Below are 19440 nucleotides of genomic sequence, written 5' to 3' on the forward strand. Positions count from 1 at the left end.
ATGCATAAATGTGATGTGAATATAATACACAAACACACAGTGCTGGATTAACTTTGACATGGTTTGCCTCACAATCACGTTCATCATTAACTTTAAGTTGGCTTGCATTTTTGATTTTTCTGGCCTTCATTTACAAAGTCAGCGCCCCCCCCCCCCCCCCCCCCCCCCCCTTCGCCTCGGTCTTTGTGTGCACAGAGTTTAAGTTGAGGACAAGCAGAGGACAAGTGAAGGAAGGGTGTCGGCGCCGCGAGTGGAGCTTTCCAGATGTTTTGCAAAGGATGTGATTTAATTATTGCAAAGTACAAGACAATCTTTCTTAACAAAAAACAAACAAGATACCTTTGTCTTTATAGCATGAGAACACACGCTCTTCCGCACAGACACACACACACACACACAAAGACTCAAATGCATGTAGACAAGTGTAATTATGGGGGAACATTACATTGTGTGTGGAGTTGCTTGAAGCCAGATATCATTCATTCCAAATTATTTACACCGTACTGTTTTTTTTTCTCCTGTACATGATTTTAAATGAACCGTCTTTGTGGACGTTTGTCCTGCGGTCCCTTGGTTTTACTCCGTCTGCCTCTGCCAGTTATCTCTCAGCAGGCGTCTCACTATCATCGTCCTTCCTAAACACTTTCCTAATTTTCCCTCTGCTGATGTGAGGTTTGCCGCCGTTAGGTGCAGAGCGTTCCTTTCCAGTGGAATACCTCCCTTTCCATCCTGTTTGGCAAGAGGCATAACAGCGTATTATTTTGCATGTACAGGAAGAATCTCTTTCTCCTGCCCACTGTTAATGTTTTTATTCAATCCAATTCAATCCAACACATTAAAATCTTGAAGCTGCAACTTTTGGAACAATGCTAACAGAGCTTCCACTGAGAGCGACTTGCAAAAAGCTCCACTTTGCATTGAAGAAGAAACCTCGAAGACAATCAAATCAAGATGGCAGGTGGAGATCTTCCTCATCCCCGCAGTTATCCAAACAAAGTGGTGGAGATGCCTGTGGATCGTAAGCGCTGCACCTGTAAGTTAATCTGAAGCAGATGTGAACTCTTCTCTCTGGCTGTGAGAAAATGATCATGCTTTTAGAGTATTATTATAATGTGCAGACAGAATAACCGGCTTCTGGAGGAGCATGCAGACAAGAGAAGATAATTTGACAATTTGAATTCAGATAATTGATAATTAATTATTAAGTAATTGATAGAGCACTCAGAGCCAGCACAAAACTAGGAAGTCAAGGTATGAATTATGTCACCCATCATGTTTTTTATTTATTTTTAGTTTTATACCCATGTTGACATATATTTAAATCTATATTTGAGATGGTTCATGATCCAGTACAGCAAACGATGAGAATTGTCTTATCGCTTTGACATTTACCGCGGACCATTTTCCTTATTGACAAACAAAAGGCAGAATCCTATTTTGGGATTTCTGGGTGAACCCTGTTGCTTTCACTTTGCAAGTAAAGTGCTTACGGTGCATCAAACAGATTGCAGCTTTTCTAAATCATTTTGATGCACCAAAAACCCCTCGAACACTTCCTGGGACCAGTCTGTGGCGTTTTTGTAAAACATCTTGGAATAAAACACTGCGGGCAAAATTTCTTTGAGGGTATTAAACTAAAGTGCTGCCGTTTGCTAAGGTTCAGGTACCAAACAGCCAAATGTTGGTAGGGCAGCAAAAAATTGCAGAGAGAAAACTTTACTCTGATGACCTTTACTTGCAGTCCGCTGCGATGCGGTCATCCACTTGGCGTCTCACCAAAGTACAAACCATGTACCTTCCTCAAATACTCCCAGTACTATTGTCCCAACAGAAAGGAACGAGAGCATTGACCCCCAATTCCACCTGTTTGGACCATTTGGTCTAATCGGTACCACCATCCCCCCCCTTTTCCTGCAGTGGGAAAGCCCCCACTCTGGAACAGAACTCACCCCCCCCCCCCCCAGGCTGACAAAACACAGTACTTAACCAGTGGCCCGCACCAGAGAAGACCCAAAATGCTTTTAACTTCACCATGTAGGCAGTAGGGGAAAAGAGATACATTTCCTCACTAACCCCTCGATACTTCTAAGAGGTCCGATTCCACGTTACCATCCTGACCTTCAGAGGAAATGTGTTTGGATCACTTTGTTATGTCAAAGTGAAGTACGAGAGGATTGTACAAGGGAATTTAGCAGGAAAGAGCAAGGTTTAATATTCTAAAGAGTTGACCATTTTAGCGAGGAAATCAGGATGTGAATAGTTGGCATGTTCCCATTGGAGCACATTGTGTGGAGCATTCAGCAACGATTGGAACGCTTTCAAGAACACAGTGATGCATTAAACCAAAACCCAGTGACGCTTTTTAAATAACTCAGACACCGTTTTGACAAATTTTATGTGTTTATTCAAATTCCCACAACAATTCCAAATATGTCATGTTGGAGAATTGGATTTTTTTGGCAACAGTGAAGATAATATAAAAGAGCAGGCCATGTCTTTAAGTTTTAACGCTCATTGAACTGAGCCCCGTCATCCGGCAATGCATCCATCAAGTGGGCCGAAGAGGGGGGATCCCCATCACGCCTCCTTCACGTACGTCCTCACTGCGATCACGTCCCCCATAATGCATTTCTGTGGGAGGAGCGAGAGAAAGTGAGATCAGGTGCAGTATGAGGATCCAGGGAGGCAGCAGCAAAAGGGGGGAGCTAAACGTTTGGTTCATACGTTTCCAAGTCAATGTCACAATTTGTCTCTGGAGTTTATGTCGTTCTCCAAAAGGTTTTAAAAAGGTGACACTTCTTACTGGGTCATGCAGCAACAATACGATTTTTACCACAATGGTATTGAATTTCTTCCTAGGTATTATTTTTTGTAGCAAAATTATATTTCAATGCATTTTTGCAATAAGACAAGTTTGACTTGATTATTGAATTATAGGCACGACAGGTGGACACATTTCATTTTCATTAACAGAACATGTAGCGTTTTACATTTGGTAAAAATCAATGCAATGACGCTGATGGGTAGTGAAACGCTCTTTCATGAAGACAAACTTTACCAAAAAAAAAAATGTTCTTACCGCTATTAATTTGCCGTCCGTGATCTCCCTCTCGATATTCGTCTCTTTGCCATCCCAGGTCTGTTTCTGCACTAGTTTGCCGTTCTCCAGAGTCACCACGGTCTGCAGGCCACACGGAGACAAAGCCGTTAACTTAAAGACAACCCGGCGGTCATTGGGGTCCCTTCCCCCGGGGAGCGCAGCGCAAACTGACCGTAGTCTTCCGATCGTCTGCGGTCGTCTCGTCGAACGGCTCGTTGAGCTTGAACTTGATTTCAGTAGTTTTGAAGGTGCTCTGAGACTTCAGGCACACAAACCCGTCGTCTTCCATGGTCACTATCAAATTGGGCTTGGTCCGATTCCCCACCTGGCGGGTCGCAAAGCCCACACCTGCACAGCCGGGGGGGGGGGGGGGGGGGGGTCACAGAATGCATCACACGTAAACAAGTGAAAGCTCAGTCTACCAAAAAAGGTGCCAAAGGCATACAATATATAATTTGAACAATTCTACTTTAAATAAATAGTCCATTCAGCTCATTTAAATTCACAATTAAGACACAACAGCAGTCTGACGGTAGATGTCCATCAACAATGTCGCCTACCAATCGCTTTCATGTAGTCATCAAAGTTCTCGCTGGAAATCATCTTCCACGTCCCAACAAATTTCTCAACCATGTTTGCAGTGTTTCTGCTGTGATATCCTGGGGAACGAGCTGCGGAGTGACTCTGGGTTCAACTCTCCTCCGGTGTGGGAAGAGACTCGTCTTTAAAGGGAGATGGAGCGACGAGCGACGCGGTAGGAGCCAATCACAGCCTGCCACGTCACGTAACTCAGGGTTTATCCCCCGCCTCTTATCAATCGTGTTGGATGGAAGGATGTGTAACTGATAAACACATGATCAAATGTGACACATCATCACGGTTTCTTTGTTTTTTGCATTCCGAGATTGATGGACGTTTCTCATTTATCTGCATTTTGATATCTCATTATATTGTGATTTGTATTATTTATTCTGTAAGCATGCAAAAACAATGAGACTAAAGGCAGTGGAACACTGTCAAAGCCTCCGGAGAGATGTAGTAGCTGACTATTCTACATCACTTATTTTAAATGCCACTGAAATTATAAATGGTTAACTAATCTTTAGAGCATAAACAAATTTAGCTAACCAGGCTACTAATTACAACATTTTACAGAGCGATTCATTAGGTAGTGGAACTAATTTGACTTGCATGGTATCAATAAGAACATATTAGTCATCATCTTAGAATATTAAGGGTAAACTCCAGGAGGCACTGATGAATATACATTTGAATACCCTCAATGTAATATTAATGCATCCTTGCTGAAAACCCTGGAAGTGGCCGATGCTAACGGGACAGAGAGCAGCTAGCAGAGGGGACATGATTTCAGTTATCTGTGCTGGGCGAAAGGGCACGGGGGGTGGGGGGGGGGTCTGTCAGTGGGGCTGGATCTAAAACTGTGCCAAACTACATTTAAGCCTGCTGTGTCAAAGGTTGGAGCTTGCATAATGTTCTCTGAAACGCTGGAATGATCTCCTTTATCAGGGAAATGGCACATTATGCAAGGTCACACCACAACTGTACCAACTGCAGCATGTTCTTTTAGCAGTTGTAGCATTTCAATTGATGTATTTCACATGAAGACAGTAAGCAAAGCTGATTGGACTGATGTGGATCCATTTTTCCCCTGAACCAGAAATTTTTAATTTGACGGTGACGTTCGTGTTGATAGCAATGGACGGTTAGGATTTGATCCCTCGCTGATAAACGGGTATGGATAGAGTGACTCAGGAGGAAGAGATGCAAACTCACCGTCATGTCCGACTGAATCATTTTACGGCACAATTAATGCAGGATGGCTCAAGTGAAAGGTCAATCCACATTTAAATGAATTACTTTAATAAAGAAAATACCAAATATACACAGCTAAATACAAATTCATTCTGCACACAGATTTAACGTGAGGATCATCATTTCTTTGCTGCAACCTTTGCCTGCAGGTCCTTGGCCGCACACACTGACTGAAAAGCATTCAGCATCTCGCCGCCCGTCAACTTGGCTCCTTTCAACAGCAGCCTGTCTCCGTCTACTGTGGAAGGGAAAGACGGGGACAATGAGATGACTCATAACGACACAATGACCCTCATCTCTGTACAAGGGGTAGATAAAGCAAAAAGGTCGAAAGTTGACTCTGAGCAGAAGTCGAGCAGCAACGTACATCATCCGGACAACGTTTGAGGACCTGATTCCTGACATCGTCAGCAGGAAACTCCAAGACCAGATCACACAGTCCTGAGCAACCTTTCCCTTTCTAAACCGCCAGCAATAAGAAGTGATCAGCAATAGGTGATCAACTTGATACATCTATCGATCACGTTTCAACAGAAACAACATATCAACATAGGGACTTTTTAAAAAGACCATCAGGAACCACAGCAACTACTTCACTTCACCCCGGACTCAAGTGACTTAATGATATATATAGATTTTGATATTGATATAGATTATATTGATATATATACTGTATAAGAGCTACAGTGCAAATCCTCTCTATAATCATTACTAAGACAAATGCAATTTCATAAAAGTAAAATTAAGTCATAAAAACTCAAACAACATTAAAAAAGAGCCGCCATGTGACAGTTGATGTCTCTGCGTATCTTGAGTGATTAAATGACAGGGACCTGCAGGGCAAATGCTAAATCTAAAGCAAGAATCACACATAAAGTCACACTGTTAGATACCTTGTCCCACATAATTGAATACTTACAGTAAGTAATATCCACCAGGGGTTCAGACTTGTCGTGTTTCACCATCGATATCACCTCACAGTTCATGTTGGTGGCTCTGGCCTTCTCCGAGCCCACCATGGTCAGAAACTCCCTGCAGGGAGACAGGAGCAGATGGACTGAAGGATCCCAGGGACGGAGAGTCAATTCAATTATTTATTTCCACTGTGCAAACAAACTATTACTACAAGTATTTTACAATTTGGTATTACTACATTTACTGAATTAACTTTTTTGAGCCCCTACTGCATTACGGATAGGAGACACAAGTGTGTTTACACTTATTTAACCTGATCACACCTCATCTGAGGACAAGTGTCCAGGCTGTGCTTCTATTTTTCATTTACAACTTTACATTTGGTCATGAACGTAATTCATGTCAATGAGCACACCAGTGTTCAGCTCATATGTAAAGAGATTAGACAGAATAAATACAAAATGAACAAGTGAAAAACGATGTGTGAATGGGCAGCGCCTCTACTTAAAACCCACGATCAGTTCAGCCAAAAACATAAGAACTCAATTTCTCACAAATGCTGTAACGTTAATAGCGTTAGTTCAGTATAGTAACTGTATGGTTGGCTATTTGAGTAAATATAAAACGATTTGGATCTTTCAACAGGTAACGTTATATTAATAATAATAAAAAGGCAGTCAAAGACTTCGCATCCACTGAAGTTACCCTTCTTCACTCACCGTGGTTAAATTAAAACAAGTTATTACGTTACGTTAGCTGACGTTAACGTAAATAATCTAGAGGTGACGGTCGCCGCATCGTCAAAATACTCATTTTCAGACAGTCCAGTCACGCAAAAAGGACTCGTGGACACAGCGACGCTTTCACAAATGCGTCTTACCTTGTGGACCGAACATTAGACTCAAACGGACAAAACTGAATCGCTATTTTCTTCACAGCCTTTAAGACCACGGTCGCTTTGCCCGAAGCCGCCATGTTTTCTGATTTGACCTCTAACCCCGACGGAGACTTGCGATTTCCCACGCAGGCCAGCAGAGGGCGCGAGCTGATAACTAACGAACCAGTGTGACGCAGTCGACTTGTAAATGAATAAAAAATAAGGTAAAAAATAATAATAAATATTATAATAATAATAAATACCTTTCCACACAAATGAGCAATGGATTGTATTTGGGCGCGAGCAGAGGGCGCGAGCTGTTTTTGTGACATTTTGTACCTAACATGTAGTATAGTGTGATGATATTGATGAAATATTGTATGCCTCCCCATCAGTACAAGTCTATTTTCTTTTTCTCTGCTACAGTAATTTACATTTCGATCCCCATAGTTGAAAGAACGTGACATTTGATTTGCATCTTGTATTTGCTCTTTGAGAGTTGGAGCATTATTATGTATGAGACATTCAAATGTATGATCAGCAATGCTGCACATCTCATGTTTTAAATCCAATATGCCAAGAAACAAACATTGGTTCAGTCACTGGGCATCAAACTACTCTTTGTGTGTGTGTGAGTGTGTGTGTGTATTTGCAGGTATCAATAATGTACAACCTTATTCCTCATCTCTCCTATAAAGTCAGGTGCCTATTTAACCCCACCGCAATTGTTAAATATTGCCACTAAGATCATCGGCATATATACAGGACCTTCTTGTTCACGTCAACATGACAAAGCTCATTCTCAAACTCACAGGGAAATCGAGTGTGGCAGCGTCCTGTAATCAAATGACAAACGATGTCACAGGGCTGAATTATGTTCCGAGAGGACGGTGGGGGGGAGGGGGGTCAATAAGGCTCTCCAAATAGACAATCAAACAGACACATCTCCTAATCAAATAGACAGGGAGGATGGGAAATGGTCTCCAGCTACTGCGGTTTGCTGCACTCAGCAGATGAAAAAAGGTCAAAAGCCTGTCAGAAAGGGAAAGGCATTTAAATTTTGATTGTGTTAGCACTAAAGTTCAATTTAATCATGGCACGGATGGCCAAGTGTGTGTAGAGCAGTGCAGAGTGTGTATCTTGTTAGCGTCAATGAATCAAAACAAAAATTCAGTATATATATATAAACTGATAATTGTGAGTGCTCAAATATTCTTGGGACTTTCCACATATTGTAGAAATAGTAGAAGAACACTACATACCTGTATGGTTTTTTGACATTTGCATTGCACTTCCTTCACATCTGTTCAGTACAGCTGCTGTGTATTTACAGCCCGTTTGTTTTCGGGGGGGGGGGCGTTAGTAGAACAAATATTCTATTCTCAGATCAGCCCAAACTTCATACTAACGTTAACACGCCTCAAGTCCCTTTCCTGAGCGATAGCCTGTGACAGTTGGACAGTGGCACTGGGCTCTAAAATTAGACATACGGCTGCTGAGAGCATTTCCTACACACGCCCAACACCCAAATCAACACACAGACACACACACACACGCACACATACTTATTGAGTTGTACTGAAAGTCCGGCAATAAGAAAGTGGGGGAGTGAGCCACAGAAACAATGAATGCTCAAGAGGATGTTTGACCTAAAAGAAAAGAGGTATTGTGCTGGTGCAGGATTTCATTTCTCAAGTCCTGTCTGGGTGTAATAATAACTCATGAACTGTCATTTTCATTGTGAAATGATCTCATACAATGAAGCACTGGTGTTTACAATGTTCTGCTTTTTGTCTTTTTTGAAACTATTAATGCTGCTACTACTTCTTGGTGTAAGACTTTCCTTGTTTGAATAACATTGTCACAGCATAGTTAGTTGAGTGTGTGTGAGCACACCAGGGGATGTAGTGCATTTACTGTTGGTTTAGAGGCATTTCACCCTCAAGACTAACAATGAGCAAGCAAGTAGCACTTTGGTTGTATTGTGTGCAGTTCTGCTTCCATCAGGTCAGATGCTCAGATGTCCAGACTAACTAAATAATAACTAATGTGTTTCTCAAGGCAATATGCTCAGTTGAAAACTCTGGGTGGGAACGTTGTGAGGCGAGGCTTCACCAACCGGGAACTACATTTCCCACAAAGCAGTTCGCTGCAGCAGCCCTCTCTCTCTCTCTCTCTCTCTCTCTCTCTCTCTCTCTCCGTCTCTCTCTCCTCCCACCCGCGTCCTGCGGACTCTCGGAGCTCTCGGAGCGGGTCAGACTCAGACGAGCGGCTCCGCGTCGCGTCCACGACATGCGCGCAGGGTGACGAGCGAAGTATCGCAGTGCGTGCGTGCGTGCGCGTGAGCGTGTACACCCTCCTCAGACACCGTCTGTCTCGCGTCTTCAATGATAATGTCGCAGCGGAGGCTTTAGACGAAGGATCCACAGTAAACAAACCCACAGACACACCGCTTCTCTTTTCTCCGGTAAGCGCTCGCACAATTCCCCTTTGTTAAACTTGTGTTCTTGTGGTCGCTGCCGTGTCACATCGCTGCCGCAAACTGGGCTTGGAAGCGTGTACAGTGCGTGCGTGTGCGCAGGGACGCGCGGGGAAACTTCGGGGAGCGCACTGTACTTGTGACTGCGGCACGCTGGAGGGGAGACTTGTTGCCTTGAGACCGAAACGCGGATGCTGATGCTGCGGTCTTCATTGGGTCTTTTGGTCCTGTAGGCTTGAGGTTTGTGGACATTGCGGTCTCCTCGGCGGCTGCAGTATTTTAATGTTTGCAATTATATGGCGATATTGTGCAAGGGTATTTGCGCAATATTGCTTTAGAACCCTGGTGCTTCACGTTCGTAGACATGAACATTGATGTTCTCATTAAATGAATGCATTGTGTCAATATCGAGCTGTTTTCTAAGATCTGCATTCAAAACCACAAGTTGGTTTGGCTTTCTTCCTCTTTCCTCGAACTGTTTTTTTTCTTCACATTTGTGGTCGAACTATTTCATTTTCACACTGACGACTGTACACATATTGTACATATTGTGTGATGTGATGCAGGCACACACACACACACACACACACACACACACACATGCATGTATTACAGTTGTTGCTAGGCCATCCACCCTGCAGCAGACTGGCTGTCACAGAAGTTGACATTCGCTTCAGCGAACAGAATTTGCACTTTGTTTCAGCTTTTGCCTTTGCTTTTGCTTCACTTCCTCGTGTTGTACGCTGAACATTAATGAACTCTGTCTTCCCCTGAGGTCTCCGTAGGAACGCGGTGAATAAATAACCGCCGTTTTGGATCCTAAATCTCTACCACGTGCCAAGAATGAGTGTTGAGTCCGTGAAATGCCCCTCTGTGTTTAAGCAGAATGAACCCCGTGATGCTCAATGCTCGTCCTTCTCTGCTTTGCTGGTGCTTGCAGCCCTTTGCAGCCCACAAAGAAAAACCTCGCTGGAGGTCTGTGCACGAGTGAATGTAAGCGGTTGACTGCGTGGTGGCAAATGTAAGAGGACAGCAGCACGGCAGATGCTTTGTGACATCATTAACGGATGTATTCATAGCATGCTGGTAATGCTGGTATTTGGATGGAGACCAGGCTGGGAATGTGCAGCTGTCGTACCAAAGAAGGGAGGCGAGTGAGCAGCAACTTGACCAAACTGCACCGGTTGAAGTCAGAGGAGAGCGGCACTACTGATATTGGGCTGAACAGAGAAGATGTTTTTTTTTTAAAGTTTGATAATTATTTTAAAACCCGAAGCCCAGGTGCATACATCCGTATTGGTGTCACTGCAGTAGTTGGAGCAGCACGTTTCCTCGTCTGCCTCCCAAAACAGCGCTGCATTGTTTTAAGGCATTTCTGAATTTGCATCGAGAGGAATTTAAACAGCAGCTACAATAACAATTTCCGGGGCGTCTCAAGCTAACAACCATCACCCGTCTTCTCAGTGAGCGTACAGATGTGGCAGCGGCGCAACACTATTTGACTATTTCTAGGGTGCTTTTAAAGACTCTGTTGCTGTCTCGATGTAGGCTTTGAGTCACAGCACCTTGTGGGGAGAAAGCCATTTGCATGACTGCAACCGTTCCCTTTCCAGCGGGGCCCGAACAGCTGCCCGTATTTCCTGCCCTCATTAACTGGTCCTAAAGTGTGCGCGCAGTCTGATAGAGAACCCGGCGATGCTGCCCAGGGGAAACCCCGGCGGTCCTGAGGAGAGTCGAGCTCTGTCTGGCCGCTGTGGTGGTCCCATCGCGCGCTGTCAAGGCGTCGTGAGGCGGGCTCTCGTAGGCTTTAACAAGCAACAACCCCAGCGTGATGTGCAGGAAGGTGTGCGAGTTGATGTGACAATACCACAGAGTATAAATCGCTGTTGCGTGCTGGTGTCGGATAGCCTTCTTTCCTTTTCATTGATGTGGAATGGAGCAAAACAGAGGAGCTGAATGTAATTATTTCCCCTTTCAGACGGAGCCGCTGCTGTGCTCGCCATGCCGGGATTTGTGCTCGAAACCACTAAATATGACTGAAGAGGTTTAAGCGCATCACATTTTCATTGGGAAAAGTTTATTTTCTGATGCGACTCGGCCCACAATTGTTTGTGTTTTCCCTCTCGCACGTTAAGAGGAAAGAGTTCACGTCCAGTGGTCTGTGGGCGGATAGGTGTCAGCTGCTAGTAGGAACTTTGGTAACAACATTACACGTGTGTAGCTGCACGGGTCGAGCCGACTGCGGTGTAGGTGTCCCTTCACAGGCCTACAATAAAAAACTCCAGGCCGAGCCAAGCTGCAACAGGTCCGTGGGGTGAATATGATCTGATACTCTTCATGACCCTCTGGTTGATTTGGGATGAATGATTTAAATGTGAATCTGCATTTTTTTCATGAGGTCAGTCATTTTAGACAGGATAAGAGAACTATAGCTGCTCAAATGCTTATCATCTTCTTCTTCACTACAGCAAAATTAGGAGCACTTGAAAATGTCTTGTCTAAAAGCTTGTATCGGAGGGTTCAGTCAAAGTCAGAGCAAAGTAGTGAGAGAAAAAAGAAGGCTTCGACAGATGAAGGGAGTAAAACACGAGACGGCAGTCCTAATAATAAAAAAGATTTATTGATCTCCGCTACATCAGTTGTGTTATCGCTGGTGCTACTCCAGGCAGGATTGATTTTGCATTTGTTCTGTACAGCGTAAAGGGCACTTGTTGTGCTCTTTGAAATCCCATTTGAGGCAGTTATTACAGCAGCAAAGTGTCTCTGCTTCACAAGTACGCAATCTTCAAAAGTGCACCTGACAAAGTGTACTTTGCTGCGTTCAGCTCACAAATGCAAATTCCAACGGCAGATGATGTTGAAAAAAATAAAGCTGACAAATACTCTTTCCCCTCCAGCCTCCACCCCCCCACACCTAAGATGAGGAAATGCTTGTAGCAGTTTATTCAAAGCGGGGGGGGGGGGGGACTCCCTATTGTTAAGCTTAGCTAAACTGTTAAGTATTACACTAGTTAATTAATGATGGCTCCAATCTTTGAACCATGAGTATTCCTTTTTTGAGAAAACATACATCATCCAGTGTTGGAATTTGCAGTAGAGATAAATATGATTAACTTTCTCCAGTTAATCAATTCAACGTGATCCAATTTTGTGAGAGATTGTCTGATCCATGACATGTTTAACAAATTTTTAATTTTCACTTTGAATAAGGAGCGACAACACCTCTGTGACAAGAAACAGCTGACCTCATACCGAAGTGAGCAATGCCAAAATAACTTTAATAACTGTGTGTGTGTGTGTGTGTGTGTGTGTGTGTGAGCACTGCGTCACACGTTGTTAACTCCAGACTCGTTTGTCTTGACTTATTTTAGATCCTGCCTGATCCCGTGCGATTGTTTTCTTGTGTTCCAGGAAGGTTTCAGGGATTTAAAGAGACTAATGTGTAAAACATGTGGGCCGTGGAACGGGGGTTTGGAGGCCTCACCCGACCCCCCCGCCTGTCGCTCATGTCCAATAATGCAGCACGACTTAAAGACTTCTGATCGCAAAACAGCGGAGGGAATGAAAGGGTGTTTCAGCTCGTGTTTGACAGAAACAAACCACACCTCTGTGCTGCTGTGTGGCGGCGCTAAACAGAGACAGAGAGTGTGGGGGGGGGGCTCTGCGGATGCGCTTAACTGAGATCGCCTTGGGGAAGCTCTGCTGGGAAATGAAGGTCCCTCTTCCCAGGGTTGCTGGTAGCACGAGTTGATGTGTGTTCACCCTCCGGAGGGGGGGGGACAGGGCCGTGGGACTCGACGTGACGCGCGTTCCGCTGCACTGTCTCTGCCTTCTGATGTAGGAGGAGATTAAAGCCCCCCTCAGAATTTGCTCGGGTGATGAATCTCGGCAGATGAAGCGAGCCGGTAGCTCTCTTTGAGTTGAGGTTGTTCCGTCGAACTCTTCCTTCCAAGATCAAGAAGGATCTTTCATGCTTAAACGAACAGTTCTTTGCAGAACATTTGCAATGATCTGCATTCCCGCTGGCAGTTGGATGAGAAGATTTATGCCTCTCTTATCAAGCCACAGCCGGGGGGCTCTTGGCCTAGCGTAGCTTAGCATAAGCATGATGAAACATGAAGCCTGTCTTCCGTCTCAAGGTAATAAAGTTGTACCAACGAGAAACCTGACTAGCTCCAGACTGTGGCTTCTGCTTGGCCGTGCCTAGTGCGATCCGGAGAGCACGCGGGGCGTCTTTCTCAGGAAAAGCCTTTTACGTTGCCCACCCCTCTCTATTCTTGTGCTGCAGTGCCTGTTCACCTCTTATCACGGGTCCTCATTGTTGCCTCTTGTTCTTCAAGTCAAATGGAGAGATGCCAAGTGCCGGGAGGGGGCAAGCAGCCACATCCTGTGTGGGACCGGTGTTTTTTTTTCTTTTCTTCTGCCGATAAACACAACAACTGACACCTGAAACACGTGTCATGTCCGAACGAGCTGTAAACTTGAGGCGGCCAAGCGGTCGGCGGCGCGTGGCGGGGCGATGGACTGTGGACACGGCGTGAGTGAACACGGTGTGTACAGAAAGCCCCTCCTCCTTTGGTGTAACGTGCTGCTGATGCAGCAGACCTACACACACGCGCACACACACACACACACACACACACACGCTGCAGGGATGCTATAATGTCACCCAGGGGGAGGATTGTCGCCTCACACTCGCACACACGCGTACACACAAAGCCCTGCATGCTTGTACTAAGGTGGGGTGAGTAAAGGGTTGCGGGGGGGGGGGGGTTATTATGAAGCCTCCTCGTGTTTTTTCAGGAAAATATCCGTCCCTTTGTGTACTCTTTTTCTCCAGCTACATCTCTGCTGGACTCACCTGTGCGGCCCTCTGCAGACACAGAGTCTTTGTCCTTGTCCGCACGTCGGTCTGCTTCCTCCTCCCCCGGCCGGCCTTTTTTGTAAAATTCCTCTCTGCTTGTACATTTTTATGTTTTTTTCATGCGAAAAATACATCAACATGAAAGACACACACACATATACACACTTTACTGCGGGGGCAGTACAGGGCGACAGTGTTCTGTCAATGCTAATAAGGTCATTGTGTGTTTACGGGGTGAAGTGTCAGACATCATGTGTTTGGGGAGAAATAGAATATGTGTTTATAACTATCGCTGAATGAGGGTCATTGGGGGCGCGATGAAAAGACAAAGAGGGGATTGTTGGTTTGCTTTCTGACGTCTTTGTGTCTGTGTAGTTAGCATGCAACATGCATACAGTAAAGTGTGTGTGTGGGTTTCGTGCTAGCGTGCATGCCGTAGGACGTATCAGGTGGTGGTGTGGGTAGGTCTGTGCTTTGCTCTGTCTCTGTGCAGATGAAGGATGTGACGAGCATCCATCACCGCCGACCTCACACCGCCTTGCACCATCCCTCCATCTCTCCATGTCGGACATTTCCAAACCCTTTTTTTCCTTCTCTTTGGCCCTATTACTTGATCCTTAACGTTTCCTTATTTCCCTTCGGCCTCATCTTTCCTTACATCGCTTTCCTCCTCTCTAACCGTGCGTCAGCACGTCTCACTTATTCACTCTTCCCCTTTGTTTGTCGCCTTTCGATTCCTCTTTGTTTATTCATCATCCCTCTCTCCTCCAGCCTTTCCCCATGCACCTTCTTTTCTACTCTCTACCTTTTGCAACCTTGCCCCTGCATTGATCTTGAGCAGATAACACACACCCACCAACCCACACACACACACACACACACACAATGATTGTCTGTCCTGCTTACAATTAAAGAGTACCTCCCTCTTCCCTTTTCCCAAGCAGGCTCATAATAGGAAGTGCCCCTGTTATCTTTACGGGCACTGGCGTATTAATATAAGCTGTTGGACAAACAAGGTGTGGGTACGTGCTCTGCTAAGTGTTCACTCTTATGAAATGCGATATAGCACAACAACCCGCCTTTTCAAGCTGCTTTCCCCCGAGGTCTTTGCTCTCATTAGTGACTTAACGCTGGTGAGAGACGGTGAAGATCAGACAGGGTAGAAAAAGAAAAGGGAAAAGAGTGCAATGCAATACCTCCAGAACATTGGTTTGTGGTTTGTGTCTTCTTAGTGGAGTTAAGAGAAGTAAGTGTATATGGAATATATTGTTGCTGAATGAAACCCATTTACATGAGGGATGTTTTTGAAGCCACTAAGGGAATCAGGAATCAGGAATCGTTTATTGCCATCATATGTCAGACATACGTGGAATTTGACTTGGCGGTTGGTGCATGACGGCAGACAGTACGACAATGGACAACAGACAGGAAAAGATAAAATATAATAGAGTATAGTGAAATATATGCTATGGGTTAGTAAGACCCGGGTGGCGGGAGGTCTTAGTCCTGATGGACCTCAGCCTCCTGCCGGATAGAAGGGTCCCAAACAGTTTATGTCCGGGGGGAGAGGGGTCGGCAACTATCTTTCTAGCCTGCTTCATAGTCCTGGAACGAACTAGTCCTGGAGAGACGGCAGATTGCAGACGACGGACTCGATGATTGCCGATGACTCGATTAACACATTTCATTTCTCAATAAGAAACCGAGAAAATCTGCAAACAATGCTTAAAAAAGAAATGATACGGTAACTTCCTATTTCTTTCTTTAGTTGACATGAACATTAATAGAGGAAGTGATCATTTTAGATTCCTCTTTTGGCTCGTAGCCGACGCCTGTTTGAACCCATGGCTGACAAAGAGGAAATGTACTTCTACGGTCATGCATTTTTCTCCAGAGAGGAGCCTTTATCCAAATGACTGTTTACCACAGGGACAGGATTTGTTAATGGACTATAGGGCTTCATTATTTATTATTTTATTAGAGAACATGATGAGTGTTTGTGTTGGGAGGATGAGACAAACAGCTTGTGTTTGCAGGATTCTGCATGAAACAATTAAGCAACATGAGAACAGCAAGAAAGCTTGAGGAGGATTCAGTTGTTGCCATTAGTGTTGTTTGTGTATTGCGTGCTCCACGATATCAGGGGGTTGTTTACTGATATCTGCAAATCGTCCAAGGAATTGACTCTCCATTTCCCTCTGTTTTTCCCCGCTCAGTTCCTCCTCTCCATCTATGTCACCGCTGAGCTCTTTGAATGGGCTGGTTGTTGCTGCTGGTAAATACGCCTCACTATCCAGGAGCAGACAATGGAAACGTCCAAACGTAAAGGGCTGACGGACAAACGAAGAGATGGAGAGAGGGAGAGAGAGAGAGAGAGAGGGAGGGGTGACTTGTGAATGAGTGAGTAAATATAATTGGGGAAAAGATATTTGAGCCAAGAGAGAAGAACAAGGAGTTGTTTGTTGAGGAGCCGTTCAAATAGTGATCGTTTGAGGCTTTTTTTAATGATGCTGTCACAAAAGAAAGTTCCCCCTTGGGATGAATAAAAGAATGTATTCTACGTACAAATAGGCCTGGGTGTCAAAACTTTTTGTATTAACTGAACAGGCTGCCCTGCAAAGGGCTTGTGTTGTGATTCATGCTTTTATTAATGATTAAAAGAACTGTAACGAATCCCGTTAACCACAGTTAATACTTTATTTAGGTAAGAATGCAGTTATACAGTTTTTTTAATCATTTATGAAATCTTGAGCTGTTAATTGATATTTGTGAGATGTTGATGCTCTGCAGGCTTTTTTTTTAATTCGTATAAAGTATGCGGTCATGTGATCCAGTCACACACATGTTTCTCGGCACTACAACAAATGACGGTTGCTGCGTTTCTTCATTTTCCGTAGTAAGCGTAACAGTTTGGGGTCTTGGACTGTTTTGCTTAACACAAGTCGACTGTCAGAGGCACTGCGGTTGAACCCTGACTTCTGCTTTCTGTCAAACATTTATCTTTTACTCGTTTAATGTTTCCTTCAGAAAGCGCAGCCAGGTTGAGAAGAGTACACGCGTGGCCCAGGGACTTGCACTTCAAAAAATGCCAACAAAGCTTGAGGAAGCAGAAGTAGGAGTTTTGAGAAGAAGAAGATAAAGATTGAGGGGAAGATGAAAAGAGAAATAGAGTGTGTGTGTGTGTTTGAGCTTTCAAAAAGGAAGAGACGTCACAGTAGGGTGCTCTGCTGAGCCGCAGTGAACAGCGACATTGAAAGGGTTTGAACCGGAGCCACGGCCTTGAACTTTCTAAGCACACTGAGGGGCCGAGGAGAGGAAACGATGGGAGGAGAGAAGTGTTAAAGAAAAGAGAGGATTAGAAGGACGCGGGATAGGAAAAGAGGAGCGAACACAAAGTGGGAAATAGGAGAGGAAAGGACAAAGGAGTTGGAACCCTGCGTAGTGAAGCGAAGGAAAGAGCTTTCTGGTATATTCTCTCAGCAGTTTAGGGTGAGTATTGGGATAGATGACGAGTTTGTTAAAGAGGGCTTTTAACTCTCTGGGATACCCAGATGTGTTATAATCAACCGGGGGGAGACTTGAAGCAGAAAAGTCCAAACACAAAGCCATCCTCAGAGAACGTGAGGGAGATGACGGAGGACGGTTGTCAAAGGCTCTACTTCAGGTGGAGGTCTGGGAACGACTCATCCAGAAATGGACGCAGAGGGGTGAGGTAGGGGTGGAGGATAGGGGGATGGCAACATGGATTTGGGGAATTTAAGCCAAAGATAACTCTCAGATAGACGAGGAAGTGACAGCAGGAAATCCAAGTGGGGATCAGACCTGCTTGAAGCTGACACCACAGACAGAATATTCTCAGCACAGATATAAGGTTTTCAAAGTCTATCGAGCTCCTTTAGGCAAAATGTCTCGAAAGCGAATGCATGGAAAATACCTGTACAAATAAATTCCAATCATGTGTTCTTTGTGTTTAATCCTAATTAGAAAATGTTAACATGTCAACTCAAACAATGCAATGCCATATTGGTGAAATTGTTAAAGAAATAAAAAAAATACAGAACCCACAGATATTTAGTTAACAATCACATATTATCGTAAGTGAAGTACTGAAGTACTTCCAGATTCATACTTGATCATCATGATTCCCTCTGACTGAAGGTCCTTCATGAACCCATGCCAACAAGTGCAGCAGTTGTAGGCGTCTCTCTCTTTGCACTCAGAGCTTTGCTGCTGCTTTCTTGCTCTGATTTGAATCCATTTGAAGAGAATTGTTGTCAGGGGCAATAAAAGATGGCCCGATGACGCCTGTTTTCATCTCTCAATTAATAGGAAGCGATTCGTAGTGCTTCTTAAGGAAACACCACCTCTTGGTTGTCACTTCTCTCCTCTCTTTGCTTTTCGGTTTAGTCACGCATAAACACACAAACACACACACATATATATATATATATACACACACACACAGACTCGTGATAATAAACACACACCCGGTTGTAAAGCGGTGAATTAAAACCCTGACTCAGAGCAACAAATGGGGCTGGGGGATTAGCTTCTTTTCAACCATGTTATGAGGGTTATTTTAGGCTCCTCTCAGCCACACAATGGCTCATTAAAAACTTTGGGCTTCTGAGAACATTTCTCTGGCTCTGTGTTCGTTTTCAGCGCTCATTGATTTTGACTACCAGGAAATTAAGCTTCTTTTCCCTTTTCTTTTGCAATATAGATGATGTAGAGGTGGGTCCCTTATGGAATAACTGAGATGATTTTAAATAAATGTGAGACCTCTCACACGCGCTGTGTTTGGCCCTGAGTCCTCACAGCAACCATCACCCAGACAGCGTGGCCATGCTGGACGCTGAAAGCAACACCGCTAATGGCTCCACGTTGCCTGTTACACACACACACACACACACACACACACACACACACACAGTTAAGGGCTAGCTTAGGCAACACAAACTCTACAAACACACACCGTTGTTGAGACGCGTTGTAAAATGTGTGATCTTTCTCCACTTTCACAAACGTAACACAATAGCTGCCACGTGTGCAGGCGAGCACCATGGCGTGTCTGCATTCCATCAGTGAACCCCAGAGCTTGTAACCTAAAAGCCCCCCCCCCCCCCCCTGTGGTGCTCTCCCAACAGCACCGGCACTGCTCCAGAAACGTCACGTCCCGTTTGCTTCCCTGTCTGCGCGGCTTTTGAGCTGATGGCTGGAGGCTTGTGCTTCTCGAAACTCGACGTTGTCAACCGAGCGCGTGCAGATTCAGTCAACAAGAATCCGCCGGGGGGGGGGGGGGGGGGGGGGGGCTGCAGGCCACGCAGAGCGCTGTTGAATCCAAGCCGGCGTCGCACTCGGTGCGAAGCGCA

At 44.8% G+C, this 19440-nt stretch overlaps 3 protein-coding genes across 5 annotated transcripts in view; 1 reads left to right on the forward strand and 2 right to left on the reverse strand.

The window, feature by feature from the left end:
* Positions 1-2381: 2381 nt before the first annotated feature.
* On the reverse strand, positions 2382-3819 carry fabp4a (fatty acid binding protein 4a). The gene is made up of 4 exons (XM_037474916.2): positions 3661-3819; positions 3273-3448; positions 3080-3181; positions 2382-2631 (listed from the first exon to the last, which is right to left on the reverse strand). Exons 1-4 carry the CDS (start codon positions 3731-3733, stop codon positions 2578-2580), a joined length of 405 nt encoding a protein of 134 aa, XP_037330813.1. The 5' UTR covers positions 3734-3819; the 3' UTR covers positions 2382-2577.
* Positions 3820-4960: 1141 nt separating this feature from the next.
* Positions 4961-6850, reverse strand: mrpl53 (mitochondrial ribosomal protein L53). The gene is made up of 3 exons (XM_037474915.2): positions 6729-6850; positions 5853-5965; positions 4961-5171 (listed from the first exon to the last, which is right to left on the reverse strand). The coding sequence occupies exons 1-3, from the start codon at positions 6821-6823 to the stop codon at positions 5053-5055; spliced, it is 327 nt and encodes a 108-aa protein (XP_037330812.1). The 5' UTR covers positions 6824-6850; the 3' UTR covers positions 4961-5052.
* Positions 6851-8946: 2096 nt separating this feature from the next.
* Positions 8947-19440, forward strand: part of pag1 (phosphoprotein membrane anchor with glycosphingolipid microdomains 1) — a 35312-nt gene continuing 24818 nt past the window's right edge. For 2 of the 3 annotated variants that reach the window (XM_037474124.2, XM_062558397.1), the window contains exon 1: positions 8947-9192. The gene's annotated coding sequence lies outside the window, so the exon portion shown is untranslated. Of the gene's footprint in view, positions 9193-9309; positions 9445-19440 lie in introns of those variants that run through there. The other variant, XM_037474125.2, reaches the window with a different exon arrangement.

The sequence above is a fragment of the Pungitius pungitius genome, chromosome 17, assembly GCF_949316345.1.
Source record: "Pungitius pungitius chromosome 17, fPunPun2.1, whole genome shotgun sequence".
Taxonomy (NCBI): Eukaryota; Metazoa; Chordata; class Actinopteri; order Perciformes; family Gasterosteidae; genus Pungitius; species Pungitius pungitius.

Coding starts and splice junctions, on each gene's coding strand:
- fabp4a (XM_037474916.2), bottom strand. CDS start 3,733: ATGGTTGAGAAATTTGTTGGGACGTGGAAGATGATTTCCAGCGAGAAC. Junction 3,182..3,272: donor CAGACGATCGGAAGACTACG/GTCAGTTTGCGC, acceptor TGTGGCCTGCAG/ACCGTGGTGACTCTGGAGAA. Junction 2,632..3,079: donor CGGACGGCAAATTAATAGCG/GTAAGAACATTT, acceptor CTCCTCCCACAG/AAATGCATTATGGGGGACGT.
- mrpl53 (XM_037474915.2), bottom strand. CDS start 6,823: ATGGCGGCTTCGGGCAAAGCGACCGTGGTCTTAAAGGCTGTGAAGAAA. Junction 5,966..6,728: donor TCTAATGTTCGGTCCACAAG/GTAAGACGCATT, acceptor GTCTCCCTGCAG/GGAGTTTCTGACCATGGTGG. Junction 5,172..5,852: donor CCTGGTGGATATTACTTACT/GTAAGTATTCAA, acceptor TCCCTTCCACAG/TAGACGGAGACAGGCTGCTG.